At 40.4% G+C, this 20,316-nt stretch overlaps 1 protein-coding gene across 1 annotated transcript in view; it reads right to left on the minus strand.

Moving 5' to 3' along the window:
• Positions 1–20,316, minus strand: part of GTPBP10 (GTP binding protein 10) — a 904,437-nt gene that overhangs the window by 703,244 nt on the left and 180,877 nt on the right. Inside the window, exon 4 of the mRNA XM_044067527.1 lies at positions 6,147–6,291. Within this exon, the coding sequence (XP_043923462.1) occupies positions 6,147–6,291 (145 nt within the window). The remainder of the gene's footprint in view (positions 1–6,146; positions 6,292–20,316) is intronic.

Genomic DNA, 20,316 nt, shown 5'->3' on the forward strand with positions numbered 1-20,316 from the left:
ACCATCTGACCTTCTGCATTCCTTTGTTTAACACCATACCTACCAATCACTTCCTCATCCCCTCTGTTCCCTTCACCAACATGCCCATTGAAATCTGCTCCAATCACCGCTCTCTCACCCTTGAGTACAGTCATCACCACTTCATCCAATTCACTCAAAAACTTTTCTTTCTCATCCATTGCACACCCAGCTTGTGCAGCATACGCACTAATAACATTCATCATTACACCATCAATTTCCAGCTTCATAAACATCACTCTATCCGACACTCTTTTCACCTCCAAAACACTCTCAGCATACTGTTCCTTCAGAATAACTCCTACGCCATTTCTCCTCACATCCACACTATGATAAAACAATCTGAACCCACCTCCGATACACCTAGCCTTACTCCTCTTCCATCTGGTCTCTTGCACACACAATATACCAACCTTCCTTCTGTCCATCGTATCACCTTGCTCTCTCCCTATACCAGTCATACTGCCAAGATTCAAAGTTCCGACCCTCACTACCACAGTCCTAGCCTTTCTCCTCTCTTCCTGCCTTCAGCCATGTCTTCCACCTCTTCTCCTTCGGCCAACAGTAGCCCAATTTCCGCCAGCACCCTGTAGGCTAACAGCACTGGTGGCGGTCGTTGTTAACCCGGGCTTCGACCGACCGATCCGGTATAAAAATGTTTCTTGGTGTCTGCATGAAATGTTTTGGCGAAGTTTTACGCTGGATGCCCTTCCTGACACAACCCTCCCCATTTATCCGGGCTTGGAACCGGCACAAAGAAATGTATAACAAAGAAAAATAGCCTTTGAAATACAAGAAGAAATAGTTTGCCTGGATACAACGAATCCTAAGGATCTAGGATGAAAAGAAACAAAATGATCAGATTTTCTAATAGCCTTAGTCTTATTCAAATAAAACCAAGTTGTCTATGCATGTCAAAAGTATGCAGCACCCTCTCAATGTCAGATTGAGGAGAGGGGAAAAAAAGTAGGGAAATGAATAGACTGATTAAGTGACAACTCATTAACCACCAAAGGCATAAGAGAAGGATTAGTACACGCAAGGACACCCTGTCCTTATGAAACAATTAAAAACAGAGGATAAGCCATTAAGGGCTTGAAGCTCCGACCCTCATCTGGCAGAATTAAGGGTCAACATAAGAACAGTCTTCCAAAAGCAATGTTGCAAGGAAGCTGAAACAGCAGGCTCAAAAGCAGCTTGAGTCAACTTCTCCAAAACAAAATTAAGATCCCAGGGAAGAGGAACAGACTGGGAGACCTCATATGAAGGACGCCTGTAAGAAACTGTTTAGCCTCAAATCTAGAAGCCAAAGAAGGAAGCAGAGATAGCTGCTAAGTTGGCCTTAATAGAAGAAAAGGCCAAACTGGCACTGAGCAACTCACACAAATGAGAGCAACAGAGGAACATACGCAGTAAGTGGGTCCAGGTTACAAGACAGACACCAAACAGAAAACGTTTTCCATTCGGATAAGTAGGATTTTGTAGTAGTGGGCTTCCTGGCCTCCTGCAGGACCACGGCACATCCTCAGAAAGAAAGTGTCTATGTGGAGTCAAAATCCTATCGCCCACAGAATCAGTTGAAGAGTGGACAGGTGAGGATGGATGAGGGATCCCCTTGCCTTGTGAGAGTTAGTCCACCCTGTGAGGTGACTTGTGATAACTGCCCTTGGCTAAAGTCAGAAGAAGAGGGGAACCAATGTTGTCGCGGCCAAAAGGGAGTCACCAAAAAGATTCTGGGAGCATCCTTTTGAATTTTGAACAGGACTTTGGGAAAGAGAGGAAGGGGAAGGAATGCATAAAGAAACATCCTCTTCCAAGAGAAAAAGAAGGTGCCCACCTTCCATACCACAGGTCATGAGACTCTGGCACAAAATAGAGGAAGTTAGCTGTTCAGACAGGAGGAAAACAGATCTTACTTCAGGAGTACCCCACTGGTGGACAATGCCCAGAAACACATCCTTGTGAAACATACATTTGTGGGATTGAGTTAAAAACCTGCAAAGAATGTCTGCCACAATGTTTTGACCTGAAGGGATGTAAACTGTCTGAAGAGTCACTTCAGACTTGACAGCAAGATCCCATACCAAGAATGCCAACTGGCAAAGAAGATAAGATCATGTTCCCCCCTGTTTGTTTATATACCACATCACTGTGGTATTGTCGGTAAATACCTTGAGAGGCCCGGGAGAGAAAAGAGGATGAAAACCTGAAAAGCCAGCATGAGAGCACTCATCTCTTGGACACTGATGTGCTTCTTGTGCTGAAGAGGCAATCACACCCCATGTACCTTTAGGGGGCCAAATGCTGCTCCCCATCCCACTTCTGAAGCATCTGTGAACAATTCCTGAGAGGGAAAAGGGGGGTGAAAAGGGAGCCCTGGAATCAGAGACAACTGCTGGAACCACCAGTGAAGTCCCTTTTTGAGGCAACAAAGAAGAGGAATTACAAATTCTACTGGATGTGCATGTTGAAGCCAAACTTGACTTCAGGAACCACTGAAACTTTCTCATGTGGAGTTTGGCCACAGGGAGAACAGGAATGGTGGATGCCATGAAACCCAGAGCTCTCAGAAACTCCCTGGTAATGGAGTCCAGAGAAAGAAGAGTTTGAAAGAAGGAAATGAGAGGCAATGCCTTAGGAGGAGGCAGGGATGCTAGCAAATCACAGTCTGAATCTTACAACTCAGAAAGACATGCTCCTGAGGAGGAGTCAGAGAAGACTTCTTGAAATTTATTGTGAACCCAGGATCTGAAGAAGGGAGATGGTAAAATGAAAACTTTGCAAAAGAATCTCTGGAGAGGATACATGAATCAGCAAGTAATCCAAGAAAGGAAATAGTCTGGATCCCATGAAGCCTGCAAAAGGCAATCTCAGGAGCGAGGCATTTGGTGAATACCCTTGGTGCAATAGAAAGGCCCAAGGACAAAGCAGAGAACTGAAAATGTCAGGACGCAACAGAAAAATGCAAAAACTTCCTGAAACAGGGATGGATCAGAATATGGAGATAAGAATCCTTGAGATCCAGAGATACCATATACGCAATAGGTAGCAAAAGAGGAAAACAAGGAAAAAAGAGAGAGAGAGTCTGAAGGGACAACATTCAAAAGGAGGGCACCTTCAGAAAAGTATTTAGATGACAGAGGTCTAGAATTGGTATCCAAGTACCATTTTTCTGGGCTCTAGAAACATTCTGTTGTAAAAACCCCTCCACCTTTGGGATACAGGTACCTCCTGAATAGCACCCAGAGTCAAAAGGTCTCAAAGAACCTCTAGGGGAAAAAAGGGAGTTGCTCCCAAGGAGAGGAAAAAAGGGAGTTGCTCCCAAGGAGACTGAGGAATACCCATAAAAGGGGGATGAGATTTCCACACCATGAAATACCCCTGGCAAATAATGGACAGAACCCCAGAATCTTGAATAATCTGAAGCCAAACAGGAAGAGAATGAGAAAGGTGAAGGGAAAGAGGAATGAGTCTGGGAAGTAACAGATAGTCATACAGCACCTGGTTTATCAGGAATGCAAGACGTCCGAGTCCCTGAAGTCTGAGTAGCTTTAGCAGGAGGATAGTCATACAGCACCTGGTTTATCAGGAATGCAAGATGTCAGAGTCCCTGAAGTCTGAGTAGCTTTAGTAGGAGGAGCTCACTCTTTTTGTCCTTAGTAGGACGGTGAGATTGCCTGCGAACAAAGGCTGGGGCTTATTCGGGTAGTTTCAGGCCTTCTCCTTATCCTGAAGGGAGTTAAACAAACCAGCAGCTGCTTCTCCAAAGAAATATTTATTATCAAGAGGAGCATCCATCAATTTAACTTTGATATCATCATGTAAAGACTGAAGCCTAAGCCAAGAATACCTCCTCATCATTAAACCAAAAGCAGCAGCCCTAGAAAAGGAATCTGCTGCATCATAACTACAACTTAAGAAACTGATAAACCATTTGAGAGGTAGTCCCTGTGGCAATGTGAGGTATTGCCAACTAAGCCAGGAGAAGTAGGGCAGTGGACGTGTAACATATGTGCCAGCATAGCTACCTGGAGTTTTGTAAAGAATTATATGTCATCTGTACATCAAACTGACTTGTACAGGTGCTTCTGCTGAAATGTATTGGTAAAGTTGCTTGTGTTACAAATGTGCCAACAGTGTGTCCTACTGGACAGCAAATAAATATACATGTATGTCAGACTGTACTACTGTAATAGAAGATACTGGAAGAGAAGAATTTAAACTTAGCCCCAGCTAACTTTTAGAAAAACATCCTGAAATTGAATTACTTAATTTATGTCATAAAGATTGTATCTTACAGTTCTGATTGCAGCCACAGACAAAATGTCTGTGAAAATAAGGACTAGGAATCCTGCTATATTGTCCTTAGCAGTGAACCAATTGCTACCCTGGAAGAGTGGAAGTCTTGAAATGGTTTTATGGCTTCCAGATGCTATAACACATCTTAGCAAAGCTTTATCTGTGTGTGTAACATTCTGGTTCAGCTTCTAGTAAAAGGGGTTAGTATGGGGACCATGTCAGATGACCAGATGTATGTGATGCTATTCTGTAATTCAGCACTAAAATGATGTTTTTAATACAAGATGATACAGAAGTCTCACAGCAGTCTATTTTTGAAACCTGACAAAGGAGGATCACTTACCCACATCATCCTGCCTTGCTTTACTAAGTAACTAGGGAATAGTAATTCTTTAGATCAGTCAGGAAAATATAGTGAAATTAGTTAATTACTTTTTTTCTGTATCTGTGTGAATCTATTCGCCTGTGTTATTTTAATATTTCCTGTGACTAAAACTCTTGTAAAACTCCACTGCCAATCATGAGCGGACAGGTGATCCGCTGTGGTGACCCCTATCCGGGAAAAGCCGAAAGAAGAAGATTAGTAAATATACTTAAACTTTTCATTGTGGCTGGTCTTTTAGAGAATATTTTAATCTTTGAGAGTACTTATATTTACTTGGTGACACTGTGGCCACTCCTCAAAGCCTTGCTGTTTGGTTAACAGTACCACTTGTATCAGAATTAATTTAATTAAGTATAATTGGGTACCCTTGTAACAGCCTTACAGTAGCTGGCTTTGGAGTGTCCTGGTGGCAGCAACTACAGCAACTTCTTTATTGTCTAGGCAGAAGGGCATAGCTAGTAAATCTGTACCAGCCTTTCCCAGGTGTGTGTGGTGTGGTGTGGTGTGGTGTGGTGTGGTGTGGTGTGGTGTGTGTGTGTGTGTGTGTGTGTGTGTGTGTGTGTGTGTGTGTGTGTGTGTGTGTGTGTGTGTGTGTCTGCTCGCGCCCCAGACCAAGTGTGTTCCCTGTGTGCTTTTAATGAAAATTGGGCTTGGTGCAGCCAGCTGCACCAGGAAATACTGTGTGTATCTATTTTTGTGACAAGTGAATGTCCCTTACCAGTGTCAGTGGTGAGGATTTAGGCTCCTTAATTACTGACCCAGAGGAGGAAATGTACTCTGGGGGTGGTCTTTAGGTGCTTCACCCCATAGCACTTCCACAGACAAGCCAGCAGGTCTGACAAGAAATTGGCACCTCTCAATCAGTCAGTATTTCTCTCAGGAAACCTACCCTGCTAAAAATCTCTAACAAAGCATTTGCCACCTTTTCTGCCTCGATGGAGGACACAGCCACTGTCTCAGGGTATCTAGTAGCATAATCTACTACCACCAGGATATACTTCTTTCCTGTGGAACATGGGTTACACAGAGCTCCCTCTGGGTTCTCACTGACCTTGGGAGAAACATCTGGCAGAGGACACATAGTGGAAGATTCCAGTCAATTTTATAACCTTCCTCTTCCTTAACGGATGACCCTGGGGGGGATTCTTTCCGTTGTATCTTTAGTGAGAAACTTAAGGTGCTGATTCTCAATATACAAGGCAAGGGAAGAAAGCCTACTACATAAGGTCTTCGGTATGAAAGCCAGACACACAGAACAGGTCGTATGGTCATGAGAAGCTCCTAAGCAAAAAAGATACTTATCATGGTGGTCTTTATGGGACATTTATTTGATTTCATTAAACAAAGTGTGAATATACATGGTGCAAAACTGAAGCGTTTCAAGAATAAACAAGTATTTTATTTGTATAACAGCAAAAATTCTAGCATTATAAGTATTACTTACCCTACTAGGCCAATATCTGCTACAAGCTTAAAGTCAAGCCGTATCATTTGTACTTGACCCTTGGATGGCAGAAAGTCGGTTACAAAGGAACCACCACGTCCACCACGAGCTACCATTAGGCAATCTCCTATTTTGTTTAATTCTCCTAAAGAGTGAAAAACACCATTAATCTTAATTTACACTGCACTGCGACTAAATACACAGAGCTTTCACTCAAGTCTACAAACAGTACTGATGATATTATATACAACTGCAAAATAAAACAACAAATAAAGTTCAGTTTAAACCACATAAAGCACCACACAAGTGAGAATAAAAATATGATGGGATGGTATTGGTTCACAAATTTTGTAGAACTATTGAAATTAGAATATGAGAATAAATAGACTAGATCCACTGGGTGGGAGAGAAAGTCAGAAGAAAAGGTATACAGTTTGGCTAAAGCATGTACAGGGTATAAAAGAGAACTGTAGATAACACAAATGAAAGGTGCAGAAGTACAGGAGTCATTTACCTAAGAAAACGCTAGAGACATGCCTGTTAGTGGAAAACAAAAGGCCAAACCTGTCTAAAAAAACAGCTGGGGCTAGGGCTTGGTGAGCCTAAAAACTTGTGTGTGTGTGTGTGTGTGTGTGTGTGTGTGTGTGTGTGTGTGTGTGTGTGTGTGTGTGTGTGTGTTTCAGAAAGGCCTTTCCTAAAGATTAGAGGGTATCTGGAAATTAGGGGAAAAAACACAAAAGAATCCACAGTGCATACTAAGGCTCTAATGTACTTCTCGCTCTTTTTTTGTTTTTACTGAAAAAAAAATTAAAGGTAATACATCTGTATGGAAAAGTAGAACGTACATATCTGCCGAACCAGACAGATTGAAAAGTAACAGTTGACACCTGCTGTACTTAATGTTTAAAGGAGTTTTAGCACAAATATAGGCCTCTTTGGACTCCAGAGCTGTTTTAAAAGATCAGAGAAAGCTTTAAGATGTATCACAATACAGGGAAGGGAAAAGTGTAGAAAGAGGTTGACCGTATAGTACGGTTAGTGCTATTTCCTTCACATATGTCCTTGAAAATGTTATGGAACAGATTCTGCTGTGTAAGGCACTAGAACTCTCTGAACACCGACTTGCCCAGACATCATCACTGCACCACAAGGTGAAATACAATTCCACTTCTTATCATAACTGAGCTAGACAAAGGGAACCCAGTGAGTGTGACATACCTAGATTCAAGCAAGGCCTCTGGAGGATGAGAGGTTAATTAAAGGACATGAGGTAGGACCCAAATTAGTAAAGTTTACAGACAGGAACCAGGGAGCAGTGGTTAGGAGAGGTTATTCCGCAACAAACCAGTTTCTCAATGTGAGTTTCACAGCTCACAGAGACGGCTGATCCTATTTAGCATATCTCTGTTTGCCATGACAAGATTTTTAAAACCATTTACAATCTGTAACATTCTTCTCGGTAAACCCCTGAGACAATAAATGCAGTATCATGTTTTTAGAATCACAACATATGCATTAAGTCATTTTATCTGCCGTAAATCAAAATATACATAACTATAAAATAGGACTAAAATAATACTAGCAACAACTGTTTAAATTCTAGGCAGACATTTACAGTAAGTATGCCTATACAGGGCTTTCCCTACTTCCTAAACAGATGCTTCAGGAAACTCAATCTTCTTACACCTGTCTCTACCTCCCACCCTTCTAAAGGCTTTTGCAGCGACTAATTTAATTCAGTACAATGCTCATGTAATCATGTACCAAGTCTGTTGGTTTGAATTATTTTCACCATGATCTGTCAGCCATTATCTTAACAACAGCAACATATACTTCAATAATATGTAACCCCTGCTTTCTCAGGTACTCCTGAAATAGCAATATGATACTCAAAGTGATTGCTGAAAAAGTGGTTAATTCCCAAAATGACTGCCTGCAAGGGAAACCTCGGATGGCAAAGTAAACTTTTGAAGCCATTCTCAAACATTCCACCTGGCAGCTATTTAAGTCTGTCCCCTTCCACAAGGTAATTTATCTGCAGTCTTAAAATGACAGGTTCTAATTCTCCAATAAAAGTCCTTTTACCACAGGGAGTCAGAAGTTAAGACTGTGTTCTAAGTTAAGACTGTGTTCTAGTCATTTTTCATACTTCCTTCGTCCAAAGACCTAGTGGTCAACACCTGACTTTCTCCAGTAATCTAATCCTCTGACATAAATGCAAACTTTCACTGTGCTCAGTAAAAATTATAAGTCAATCTATTACAAAGTGATCATACACGCCTGCATACAGCTTTCCTTACCTTGGATCGACTGCAGCACCTATTCTACAGGAGCTGACCTAGAAAAGATTCTGAAGAATGACCACTTAAATGGCTAGGTTCAAGTCAAAAGTGGGAACAACTGGGACATAATAATGTATGCCCATAGCTACTCTGGATTCTTTTATTTTATCTGTATGTTTGGTTGGTTAGTTGTTAATTATGCAAACCAATCAAGCGCATCCTCTGCAGTACAAATCGGGGCTCTGTTTTGTTAAATTATTTGCTCAAAGTCACACAGCAGGGAAATGTGCACCAAAGAATTTGGACCAAGGATTGTAGGATAAGCATAGCTCACAACTCATCACCAAAAATCTCTGCACTAAACTGCCAGGCAATCCAGCATGACAAACTTCCTTCTGAAACTTCCTTAAGGTAAACACTCATTTATTACCTTGAGTATGCATTCTGTTATTTTCAGAGCTCTTTTTTAGATGTGTCTTTGCCATAACCTTAAGGCCACAATGCCACCATCAATCTCATTATGGGATAAAAAGAGCCACCTAAAGTCTTTTTCGAAACAGGAAACGGTAAATGTGCATGACCTGTCTTCTTTCTTCCTACATTTTAGATCCTGGTCAACCTGAAACACTACTTTAACTTGCCCTGTAATGGCCCTCCATTCAAAATTTGGCATATTAAAAAATAAAATGGCATATTAATTCCCTTCCCAGTTCTGGTGCCATAGCGTATCCCTGCTTACAAGTGTGGCTATTCTCACCCAGATAAAGCTACAAACGGAATTAGTCAAACTGTTCAAACAGAAATCAGGGGCATTAAAGGGTAAGCAAACCATACATGATTTTCTGGACTATTTGTTATTTCATAAAAATGTACCTATCTCATAAGTTTAAACTGTAAGCTTTACCTCTATTTATCACATTCTTATTTTCTATTTTCATCCCCAAATTATTAATGCCACTAAAAGCAAATGTTTTAAGTAATACACCTAAACACCTACTTCAAAAGCAGGAAGCACCAAACTGAATAACATAATTTACATTGCGTACAGATATAACCCAATGTACAGCAGGCCTTTCACTCATTTAGCGTGCTACTCAAAATATGCCCCAAATATTTAGCAACAACATATAAAACTGATAGTCAGCAAGACATATAAGTCAACACGACAAACATTAAATACACATACAGGTTGCAGGCAATTCATTGAAAGGCCAATTGTGTGATTCAGTCAGTCAAAATGGCTGAAAGTCAATTTCAATGACCATATAAAATGGATTCAAAATAACTGAAATAAGATACAGTAAAAATACACATGTCAAACATATTCAAAAACACTTTTCTGCAAAGGGGTAAGCCCCCATGCACCCCCATCCCCTTACTTAAATATACTGACTTCACAGTTGCACAACTATTTAGAAAAATGAAAATACCACTTACAGGGAATCATGGTCGATGCACATATATAAAACAGAGAGGCAGTGAGTATGTGTAGATCGGGTGCTGATTTGTCTAAACAATGGGCTAAACTGTTGGCTAGAATTATAAGGGCCGTAGGGCCAATAGCCTAGTAACTTCCTATCATCCTGTGATCATCTCAAGCATCAACTAAAATTTCTTCATTCAGATCTAAATATTTCTGCTTCATTAGTACAGAGCTATATCTACCTATACTATATTCAATAAAATGGCATTTCAGTCAAATTGTCATTCAGTGAAATGGGCTTGCCACCACTTGGATTCAGTGATTTTGCATTTCATTTGATCAATCTATCGAATGGCAGGTAACCATACTGTTTTTGTGTGTTTGTGTGTGTGTTACCCATCTACACAATAGGCTTCCCTAATACAATATGCAGATGACTCCACATTCAAATACACATCTGACTACCTGCCACATCTCCAAAAAAATTACTCAGGAAGCTTCAAGAACCACTGAAATGTGGCTTTGTAACTTATAAGTCATGCTGTCTATACCAAGGGTTCATGACACATAGCAAGTAAATAAAGTACAAGTACCTCTGTCTGGTTCCTTACAACATTTCAGATCTTTCCAAGAAGGAATTTGCAGTACAACAACTGTGCAATACCACTCTATGTCACCTGTTGAAACTGCACAATATACTATGAAACAATTCTAATTGTCCTAGGCCATGTCAGAGATAAAGTTATTCAAAAATATTGTCAGGCATCTAAATGGTTAAATAATAAATGCTCAGAAAGCATCTATTTTACGGCAAACTTCTGGAAACCAGAATCAGCTTAAGCAGTGATAAAAATTGGAGAGAGGGGAGCCATACAAAGGAACAATGTCAGATAAGATAATATTAGCAAGGAAAGGGAGAGCAAAAGGACCTTGTGACAACATACATATGACTGCAGAGATATAGAAGTTGTTAGGGTGGGGTAAATTAAAGCTGGACAGTAACCCAATACATAAGATGTGGTGCAATAACCTAATAGAAGAGTGGGCTGGAACACAAGAAAGGAAGTCATTAGAGATCCACAATGGTAATTTTTATAGGAAGGAGTTGGCATTCACAATATTTCTGGCACAGCAGTTTCTGCTTAGTACACTGACTCATGAGATATGCTTGGTCAAGTGACAGGCCAATACACAATGCATCTCATGCATTTGCCTTATTTTTTGTATTAACATTTTATCTAGATATGCAGTTCTTCTTGCGGTATGAATGATGTCATATTAACTATGTCTAGATATATTTTACAGAAATGTTCCTATTTGGACATATATATGTGCATGATTTTCTATTTTCACTGATACTACTACTTAGGAAAAAAGATTCTCTACAATCCTATTGCGCAATCATTTGTATTTGTATGCCCTCATCACAAGCCAAGCACATTTTGACAAATCTCATTTGGTAAGGCTCCCTTCTACAAAACCTACTTGGTTAAGACACAAAAACAACCTCTGAAGCTTAGCAGCCAAAACAGATATGTTTATCTTATCTACTGAAATTAGTGCTACTGGGCAAAAAAAAAAAAGGGGGGACATGACAAGCAACATAACTCTTCTAAACAATGTGCCACTCAACCAAAGCCCCCTAAAGCAAAACAGCATGCTCAACACACTAGTCATAGGTGACTCGATAGTGAGGCATACTGATGTCCCACTCACTAGGTTGAATAAGGAGAAAGTAACAGTCAGCTGCCTGTTAGGTGCCAGGATCCGTCACATAAAGCACACACTCAGGTCCCTCAACAATAGGTACAAATATGACTCTGTCATTGTACATGTGGATGTGAATGACCTGAGACGTACCTCCCTGGACTACATGAAAAGAGACATGGAGGAGCTCTCGGATTATGTAGCCTAGGCGGGTATGACCCTAGCCCTGAGCAACATCCTACCATCACCCAGAATTATACCACAGTTCAAGCAGAAAATTATTGATTTTCAACAATTGGCTACGTTTCTGGTGTCATTCTAAGAGGTTCCAGTATCCGTCTGCCTGGGAAGACATGACTGACAGACCTCGATGCTTTGCCAGAGATGGCCTGCATCTGTCACACCTGGGCTTCCGGATACTGGCCAAGGCTCTTGCCACCCCTATAATGCCTTTTTTTAGGCGGTGTTCCAAAGACCAAATTACCACCGTAACAGCTACAAACAAATGCAATCTGAGGGTCATGCTGCTCAACGTTGGAGGTCTAAATCTCAAAATGCACTCATTCGAAGCACCCCTTAAAATAGAGAACATCGACATTTGTGCTGTAACAGAGATCTGGTTCAAGGCAGCAGAAAGCACCTCTCCACTACCAGGCTATAATTCTTTCCACACCTTTCAGCTCCAGAACTTGGACCGAAGCTCCAAAGGTGGTGGTGTTGCCATATTCATAAAGGATGCACACACCACCAGATTGGTAGCCCAACATAACACATCAGAGATACTTCAGGTGCAGCTAACATTGGCTAAGACAGCGATTCAGGTCGTAGCCTGCTATAGGTACCCAACAATGTCCCAAGACTCACCCTCCACATGCCTAAGCACCCTGCAGAATATTAGGGCCCAACCTTCATACTGGGCGAATTCAACTACCCCTCCATTAGCTGGGAAAACTACTCAAGTACCAATACACTTGACCAACGTTTCTTGGAATTCATTAATTCCAATGCCCTGGACCAGCTCGTTCTTACCTGCACTAGAGGTAGCAACATTCTTGAGCTGGTCATTACTAACATGGGCGACGACCATTGCTCTACATGAACAGTCAACTCCTCCCTGATTAGATCCAACACAAACTAATCATCTTTGAAATCCACATCTCTTTCACCTGCGCCCCCCCCCCCCCCCCCAAAGGTTCCCACCATGAAAAACTTCTCCAAAGCTAATTTTGGGCTCCTAAAAACAGAGGTAGCTAACTTCACGGCACCCATGCAAATGAAGAATAGTTACATGACCATCAAATCATACACCAATGCACTGTACAAACATGTATGTACACAAATGCATGGCTCTTGCCATACCCAATAGAACCAAGATGCTCTCCTCCAAAAAAAGAAGCCAATCTGGTGGCCCCCTGCCATAAACAACCTCTACAACAGAAGGAGGAAACTGTTGTGGAATAAGATGAAGTCCCAACACTGGAAAAAAATTAACAGCCTCGAAAAAAAGGTGAGATCCCTCATTAAATCCTCTAAAGCTAGCTATGAAAACAGAATTGCAGCAGACAGTAAAGACAACCAAAAGGCCTCTAAAGTTATGTAAAGAATATCCATGGCAATACCAGAGTCGCTCTGAACTACTGCACAATGGTACCTCCTATACAGAGCCAACAGATATTGCCAATATACTAGCTGACAGATTCAGTGCCAACTTCACCCCACCCCTCAAAAGACCAATCACAATACCAGTAGACTGCCAGGCACCCAAGTATTACTGCTGAACAGGTTAAAACAGCACTGTCTAAAGCCAAGAATACAGCTTCTGTGGGACCTGACAATATCCCTGGCTGTGTTCTATATGAACTACAGAGTGAACTGGCACCTCACCTGTGTGCCCTGTTCAATCACAGCCTCACCTCAGGCTTTGTCCCTATCGAATGGCGCAATGCTATAGTCATCCCTCTCCACAAAAGAGGAGCGACTACAGACCCTGGGAACTATCACCCCATTAGCCTGACGAGTCTGATATGCAAAGCTATTTAAAGCAACATCATGGACCTAATAAATAAGGATATAGGGACTCTCCAAATTCTGGATCCCTCACAGTTTGGTTTTGTGAAGGGTAGATCATGCCTGCTCAACTTGGCCAACTTCTTTGAGTCAGTCACCAGAGCTGTGGATGAAGGCAAGGTGGTTCATACAGCATACCTTGATCTGGCAAGGCCTCTGATACCATTCCCCACTCAGGAATCATAGAAAAACTCACTAAGCTAGGCATCAATCTCTGTATCACTAGGTGGGTTGCAAACTGGCTCACAGATAGAACCCACAGTGTGAAAGTTGCTGTCTCCAAGTCAGACTGCTGACCAGTCACGAGTGGAGACTCACAGGGTTCGGTCCTGGGTCCTCTCCCGTTTGGCATCTACTTCTCTGAAGTCCAGGCCAACACGAATGGACTCTGGCTGACAAAGTTCGCAGAGGATTGCAAGTTGGGAGCTATTATTAACTCCTCAAGTGATGTTGACATCCTATGGAAAGGCCTCACTGAGACCGACGACTGGTGTCAGAACCATGGCCTTAAGCTCAATACCAAAAAAAATGTGTCGTCATCCCCTTTGGGAAAAACTTGGTTCCCATGAATTATCACATCAATAGTAGTCCACTGAACACAGAAGGCGAACACTGGTTGACAGCAACCTCTCTTTTGACCACCACATTGCCACTGTGTTCAGAAAGTCCTTTTATGTGGCACATTTCATTACTAAGGGTTTTGCATCCAGGAAGAACTTAGAACCATAAGTACCATTTGCCTACAGGGGAATTATATTTGTATTAACCATCTGGCCATGTTTATTCATAACAACCTGGCTAATCTGTTTGCAGGTACCAGACTTTCTTTGTGGACACAACAATGACAACTGGTAACTAGAGTATGTATTTCATCTTTACAACCTTGAATCTAATGCTGCAAGTAAAAGTTTAACTGCATACATACATACATTCCTGAAAGTGTAGGAAGAGGAGACTGTAGCAATGTCTCTGGAATATTTGGGTAGAATCAATGTCTATCTGACTTCTTCTGTGTTCCTATCTAAATTAACAAACTTAATGAGCATCTTAGCAGTGACAAAGCCAACTATTCTCCCAAGTATGGCTGTCCCTCTGAAAATGAATGACATCTTTCCTTAATTCCCACTATGTTACAGAAGTGTAGTACTTAAATCTTCAGGGTGACATCTAATCTTAAGGCCCCATTCACAAACTCAGCATAACTGTCATTTAATCAGAGTGTAGAGTAGGAAACACAAACATAGTGGATACCATTCAGCTAAGCCGTACAAATGTATACACATAAATGCTAAGATATGCCCAGCATGCCAAGTCCTTGTAATTTGTGCTGAAGGATCAGTAACTATCTTGGAGTTCAGTAAGCCCAAAAAACACTTCCCTTAATTGAGGATATCTGCACATCATGATCTGTTCTGAGCCTTTTTTGGATACAAAAGCATTCTGATGCCTCCAGCTGGAATTTATACTACTTGCCATGCATCTGATATACAACTTACACCATGACTGTGTCCCACTACATTTATCATCAGAAGCAGAAATGGGGGCAAAACTCCACAGCACTTCACTTTGAGATGTCCATTATATGGCAAATTAGTTTATTTTTAGCAAATAAATGCTATCGTCATGAGCCCTAATTGCAAACCACTAACATTCCATGTGAACATCACCTTCTCTACTTTACAGCTACCTATATTCATAAAATAACTGTAATTAAATAACAGAGGAAGTCTCCATTATTGCCACAGTGTCAAAAACACTAACTTTTAAACACTTGCACAGCAGCAGTTCTCTTATGGCAACATAAAACTACCCACACCACTCCCCTCCCTGTAAAGTTCACTGCAAGCCAGTGAAAACCAAGGTTAATTAGCTCACACTTACCATTGCATAATACATCTATGCTCCTGGCTAAGTACAATGTACATATGCATGCAAGCCTGACTATGATCCAAACAGCCTAACTTTGTATGGTAGTTTGCAGATGGGAGAAGATGTAAAATGAATGGCATACAGCTTGCTCATCCTGATGAGAGGGATTAGTTGCTCCCACACTGCTAATGGTTTTGGTATGAACCTTAACTGTCGCCAGGCCAAACTACTACTGAGGGCTGCCTTCTCTTAGCCACAAGGCTGCTACTAGGTGCTGCCTCCAATCAGCAGCCAGGCTACTTAGGGCTGCTAAGAGGAGGCAGCACCTAGTAGCAGCTTTGTGGATAACCCCAGTCTGGAAGGGGATGAAGCCAGGCCCTCAGGATGCAGAGATGAAGGCAGTGCCACCTGGAAAAAGATGGATACCCGTATAAAGACAGTGGCACAAGCATCTCCATGACTTGACTGAATGACAGCCCCTCCTACTGGCCCTTGTTCAGTATGGGTTGGGGACCCACCACATCAAGAATGAATGGGATCATGATACACTGGAGGTGGGCTTCTGGACTGCCAAAAGACAGAGGAGAAAAAGTAAATATAATTATAGTTCAGACACACAGTCATGGGAATCGGCATTACCATGAAATAAAGATTTTCAATCTGGAGACATCTGCCTTCACTCAATCTTTTAATGCAGGAATTTCCCAGAAATCAAAGTAATAATTTAAACAATAAAGACTACAACTTCATGAAGAGACTTTTCTAAAATATTGATCCTCAGTTTTTATGTAACTATTCTGACTGATATGCACGAGGAATCCAAAACCAAGCAGGTGAACTTCTCCTGCATCCACATCTCTTGACTATGGGATCAAGACTGAAAAGGGAGCAACAACTGTCTGGCAGTGTTCTGAATACTCTGTGTCCATAAGTCTGAACGTTTACAGAACTAAGAATTTAAAATATTTAAGCATTTTAAACATACTTATTAGTTTCACTTCTAAATGTATTAGTATTCTGTTTTCAACTTGCAGTGTTTTGTCTGTTGACCCACCCTCACACATCCTAGAGCTATCGATTTGCTCTATGAGACCACTTAAAGGCTTAATGTTTTACCTGGAGCCACATAACCTAGAACCACATCTTATTAACAGCAGGTCTACATCTCCACCTGTGGTTCAGCCTACAGTCACTGTTATGGTCCTATATTTGATTAAATTAAATTCTGGCAGCTTACCAGATACTTCTTACTTTTGCAGCTCTCCCCCACCAGAGTTCTTGATTCCTAACTACTGACAGTTTTATCAACTTGGGATAAACATGCTTGGCTTGTAAGGGCTCCTATGAACGTGTGTGTGTGTGTGTGTGTGTGTGTGTGTGTGTGTGTGTGTGTGTGTGTGTATGTGTGTGTGTGTGTGTGTGTATATATATATAATATATAGACACATACAAACACATTTACATATATATATATATATATATATATATATATATATATATATATATATATATATAACAGCTACAACACCAACAACAAACTGATGAAAATGACAAAGACTGTAAACCGGACTGTCAGCAGTTAAATAATTCATACAGATCAATGCATCAAGCTGTAAAATAACCTCATTCGAGCCAAAAATGGTTAGCGCTTTCATTTAATCCAATATTAAACTTCTTCAGACAACACATATAGTTCGTCACTTCCTTTAAATAAGACCTAAAACATTTAATTAGCTAAGACAATTATTTAAAGCGGTTAAGACAATTACTTAAAGTGATACTTCCTTAAAAACATATTTATTGGAAAATTTGTCACTATTCCAAGAACATGTGGAATCAGTGGCGTAACTACGTTTGAAGTTGAAGTGAGGCAAACTTTTTCCTAGGCCCCCCCCCCACCGGGAACGAACAAGCCATCGAGATGACCGAAGCCAAATGAATGGAACAAAAACAATTTTCAACAGAGGCTACCACTGCACCATCAAATATGTAAGGACTTAAACATTCAGAATCCTGAAGTCTGAAAATTCAAATGCCTGTCAATTTTATTTAACATTTGTTAATCAGGACAGTCTGACTTGGAACAAAAAATTTTCAGCAGGGGCCCAGGAAGAAATAATGCAGACATGTCTTAGTAACATGGGAGGACAGTAAGTAATTGAATTAAACTGAAAACATCCATACGTATCCTTTACTTTAAGCCATTTTTAAAAATTATACATGATTGTTTCTTTAGCTTGTGCTCACTGCATTTTGCTTCCCAGTTACATGGAACTGGATGAAACAAAAGTATAACTCTATAAATTAATGTGTGAGTAAGTGGAAAATATATTTCTGCTGAGTGCCATTAAGCTGCAGATTAATATATTTTTGACCAGTGGTAGTGATATTTATAGGAACAGCATGGTAAAGGACATTTTGCTTCTTTTCATCTTTCAAGCAGAATCATAAAATGCCAAAATAGATACATTTTCAGCTCTGCAGGTAAACTCTAAAAGAAGCTAAAGTAAAAAAACATACACACACAATCCAGCACAGTCAAATCCAGAGCCAACAAATGTGTGTTTTTTTATTTATAAAGTATAACAGGTAGAAAAACAGCAACAGGAAACTAATATCAATATATAGAACTAGCTGCAGCAGCAAAGGGTTAACCTTTGGAATAGTTGAAATGACCTTGTTGCTAGCAGGTCCTGGTTACATCCCCCTTGGAATGCTATACCTGAATGAGGAAATCATGTGTCTCATCTGACATTTTCTGTTGTGTAGAGACCGTGATAGTGCACTGTAGAAGAGAAGCTGGATGATGCAAGATAGATATATACTATGTCACCTCACCTCTGCTCTTTTGTAAATAAAATAATGCAAGGATAATGCAGTTGATGCTATCAGATGCACAAATATCATAAGAAGACTGACCCACATTCAAAGAAAATACATTTTGCCAGTGGCAGATAAATATTAACTCTGGGCTGTCTTCAAAATCATAGGCCCCTTGAACATGAAACATACACATGCTCTTTGATACACCTTCCTGACTGTATTACATTATATTCCTTGTACAATATAATACAGTTGTTAGAGGGCATTTTAAGTGTATTGTTTTGAACATTTCAGTAAACAATGAAACAAAATGCATACACCATGCTTTGAACATGCATGCATGCATATAAACAGTATGCTTTGGCTATAAGTAGCAGCTCACCTTCTACTGTGATTATTAAACATTTAACTTAAAAGAGAGCTGTACCACCCGTGTTATCTGCAAATAGGTATTCCCTAGACTAGAAGGCAATGACAATGACCCCAGGGAGATACCCAAATACCCCACAAACCAGCTAAAATGGAAATCAGATGAGCAAAATCATAGAAAAAATATATATATTGGAACCACTAAACTGTTGATGCCTACATCTATTACAGCCACCAACATCTTATTGTTAGTTCAAATACAGAAACACACATGCTGAGTCTTGCAGCTACTGCCCCAAAATGCAGTCTATTTTTTTTTTCTTGATTTTAACTACTACCTCCATCAGTTTAGTTTAGCAAAAGTCTGCAAATGTCCAGTGTGCAGAGGAACCAAAACAGATTTCCTGGGAGCCTAGACTCCAGCTACTCAACATCACCAAAATTAATCATATTCTCAATGACCTGCTCTACTGCTTCAAGTGTTTGCATTGTGAGAGAATATATAACATAAAGCGAGAAGAACCAAATGCTTGAGAAACTCAGGAGTAAAACAGTATTTTGTTTACATAATGTAAAAGCAACCCAAAAAAGCCAGCGTGAATATACCCACACAATTAAGAAACTATAATAAAACTACTATAGACCAGCTAAGAAATAATTGCTTTTAAACCAGCAAAATTTTATTACACAACATGTGCAGGGTGCTGCAAACATGGCATTCTTCAAATGTATCATCTGAACCAGTACCGTAGTTATTCATTGCACGTTACATCAAAAACATTTAGTCACTCTCACAGACAAATCTGGGAGAAACAGGGATATGACATCCATCTATACCTCCAGACTTGTCCCATCTGCAGCAAGTGGATGACAGACTGCCAGATCCATACAGACAACCTGCACAAGTTCTAAACCCCAGCAAAACTTGAAATGTGCTGCACACTGTGCATGATGATGTCAGCGCCCGCTGACTACACTTCTTCTATTTTTTTAAAATTAAATTAAATTACCTAGTCAGCGGATTTCCCTGCCCAAAGTGTGCCTGCCACTTCCCTCTGGAGTGCCTCCTCACCTCCTCCTCGAAGTTACGCCACTGTGTGGAATGTTTAAATGCTGTGCATGTACATGGTGTAACAAAATAAGAGAAACAGATAATTTCACTATAAGAAATTATAAGTATGAGTTAAAATGAAAGTACAATTGTAACTCTAAAGCAGTGGTCTACCTGGCACACTGCAGTTCATGCACCGCATTTTATATAGGAAAAACAGAGAGAAAGATTAGCCAAAGAATTTATGAGCATGAACATGCCATAAGAAAATTCAACACAAATAATGCTTTATCTAAATATATTATGGAATTTCCAAGCCATAAGTTCAACTTTATTATCATTGACCATGTACTTATAAATGACATACAACCATGGGGACTACAACTAGAATTAAAGGAATAAAAATGGCAGCTTCAGCTGCAAGCAGACTCATGGCCAGGTATAAATGAACGTACCTCAATTTCTGCAGTGTTAAAATTAAAGGATTTAGAAAGAAAGAAATTATAAAGATCGAATGGCAAGGTTTTTTAGTATAACTATATGAATAAATATTTACTAGATTTTAAACTACAATGAATT

Source organism: Protopterus annectens, chromosome 3.part1 (genome assembly GCF_019279795.1).
Source record: "Protopterus annectens isolate FY-2018-M chromosome 3.part1, PAN1.0, whole genome shotgun sequence".
Taxonomy (NCBI): Eukaryota; Metazoa; Chordata; order Ceratodontiformes; family Protopteridae; genus Protopterus; species Protopterus annectens.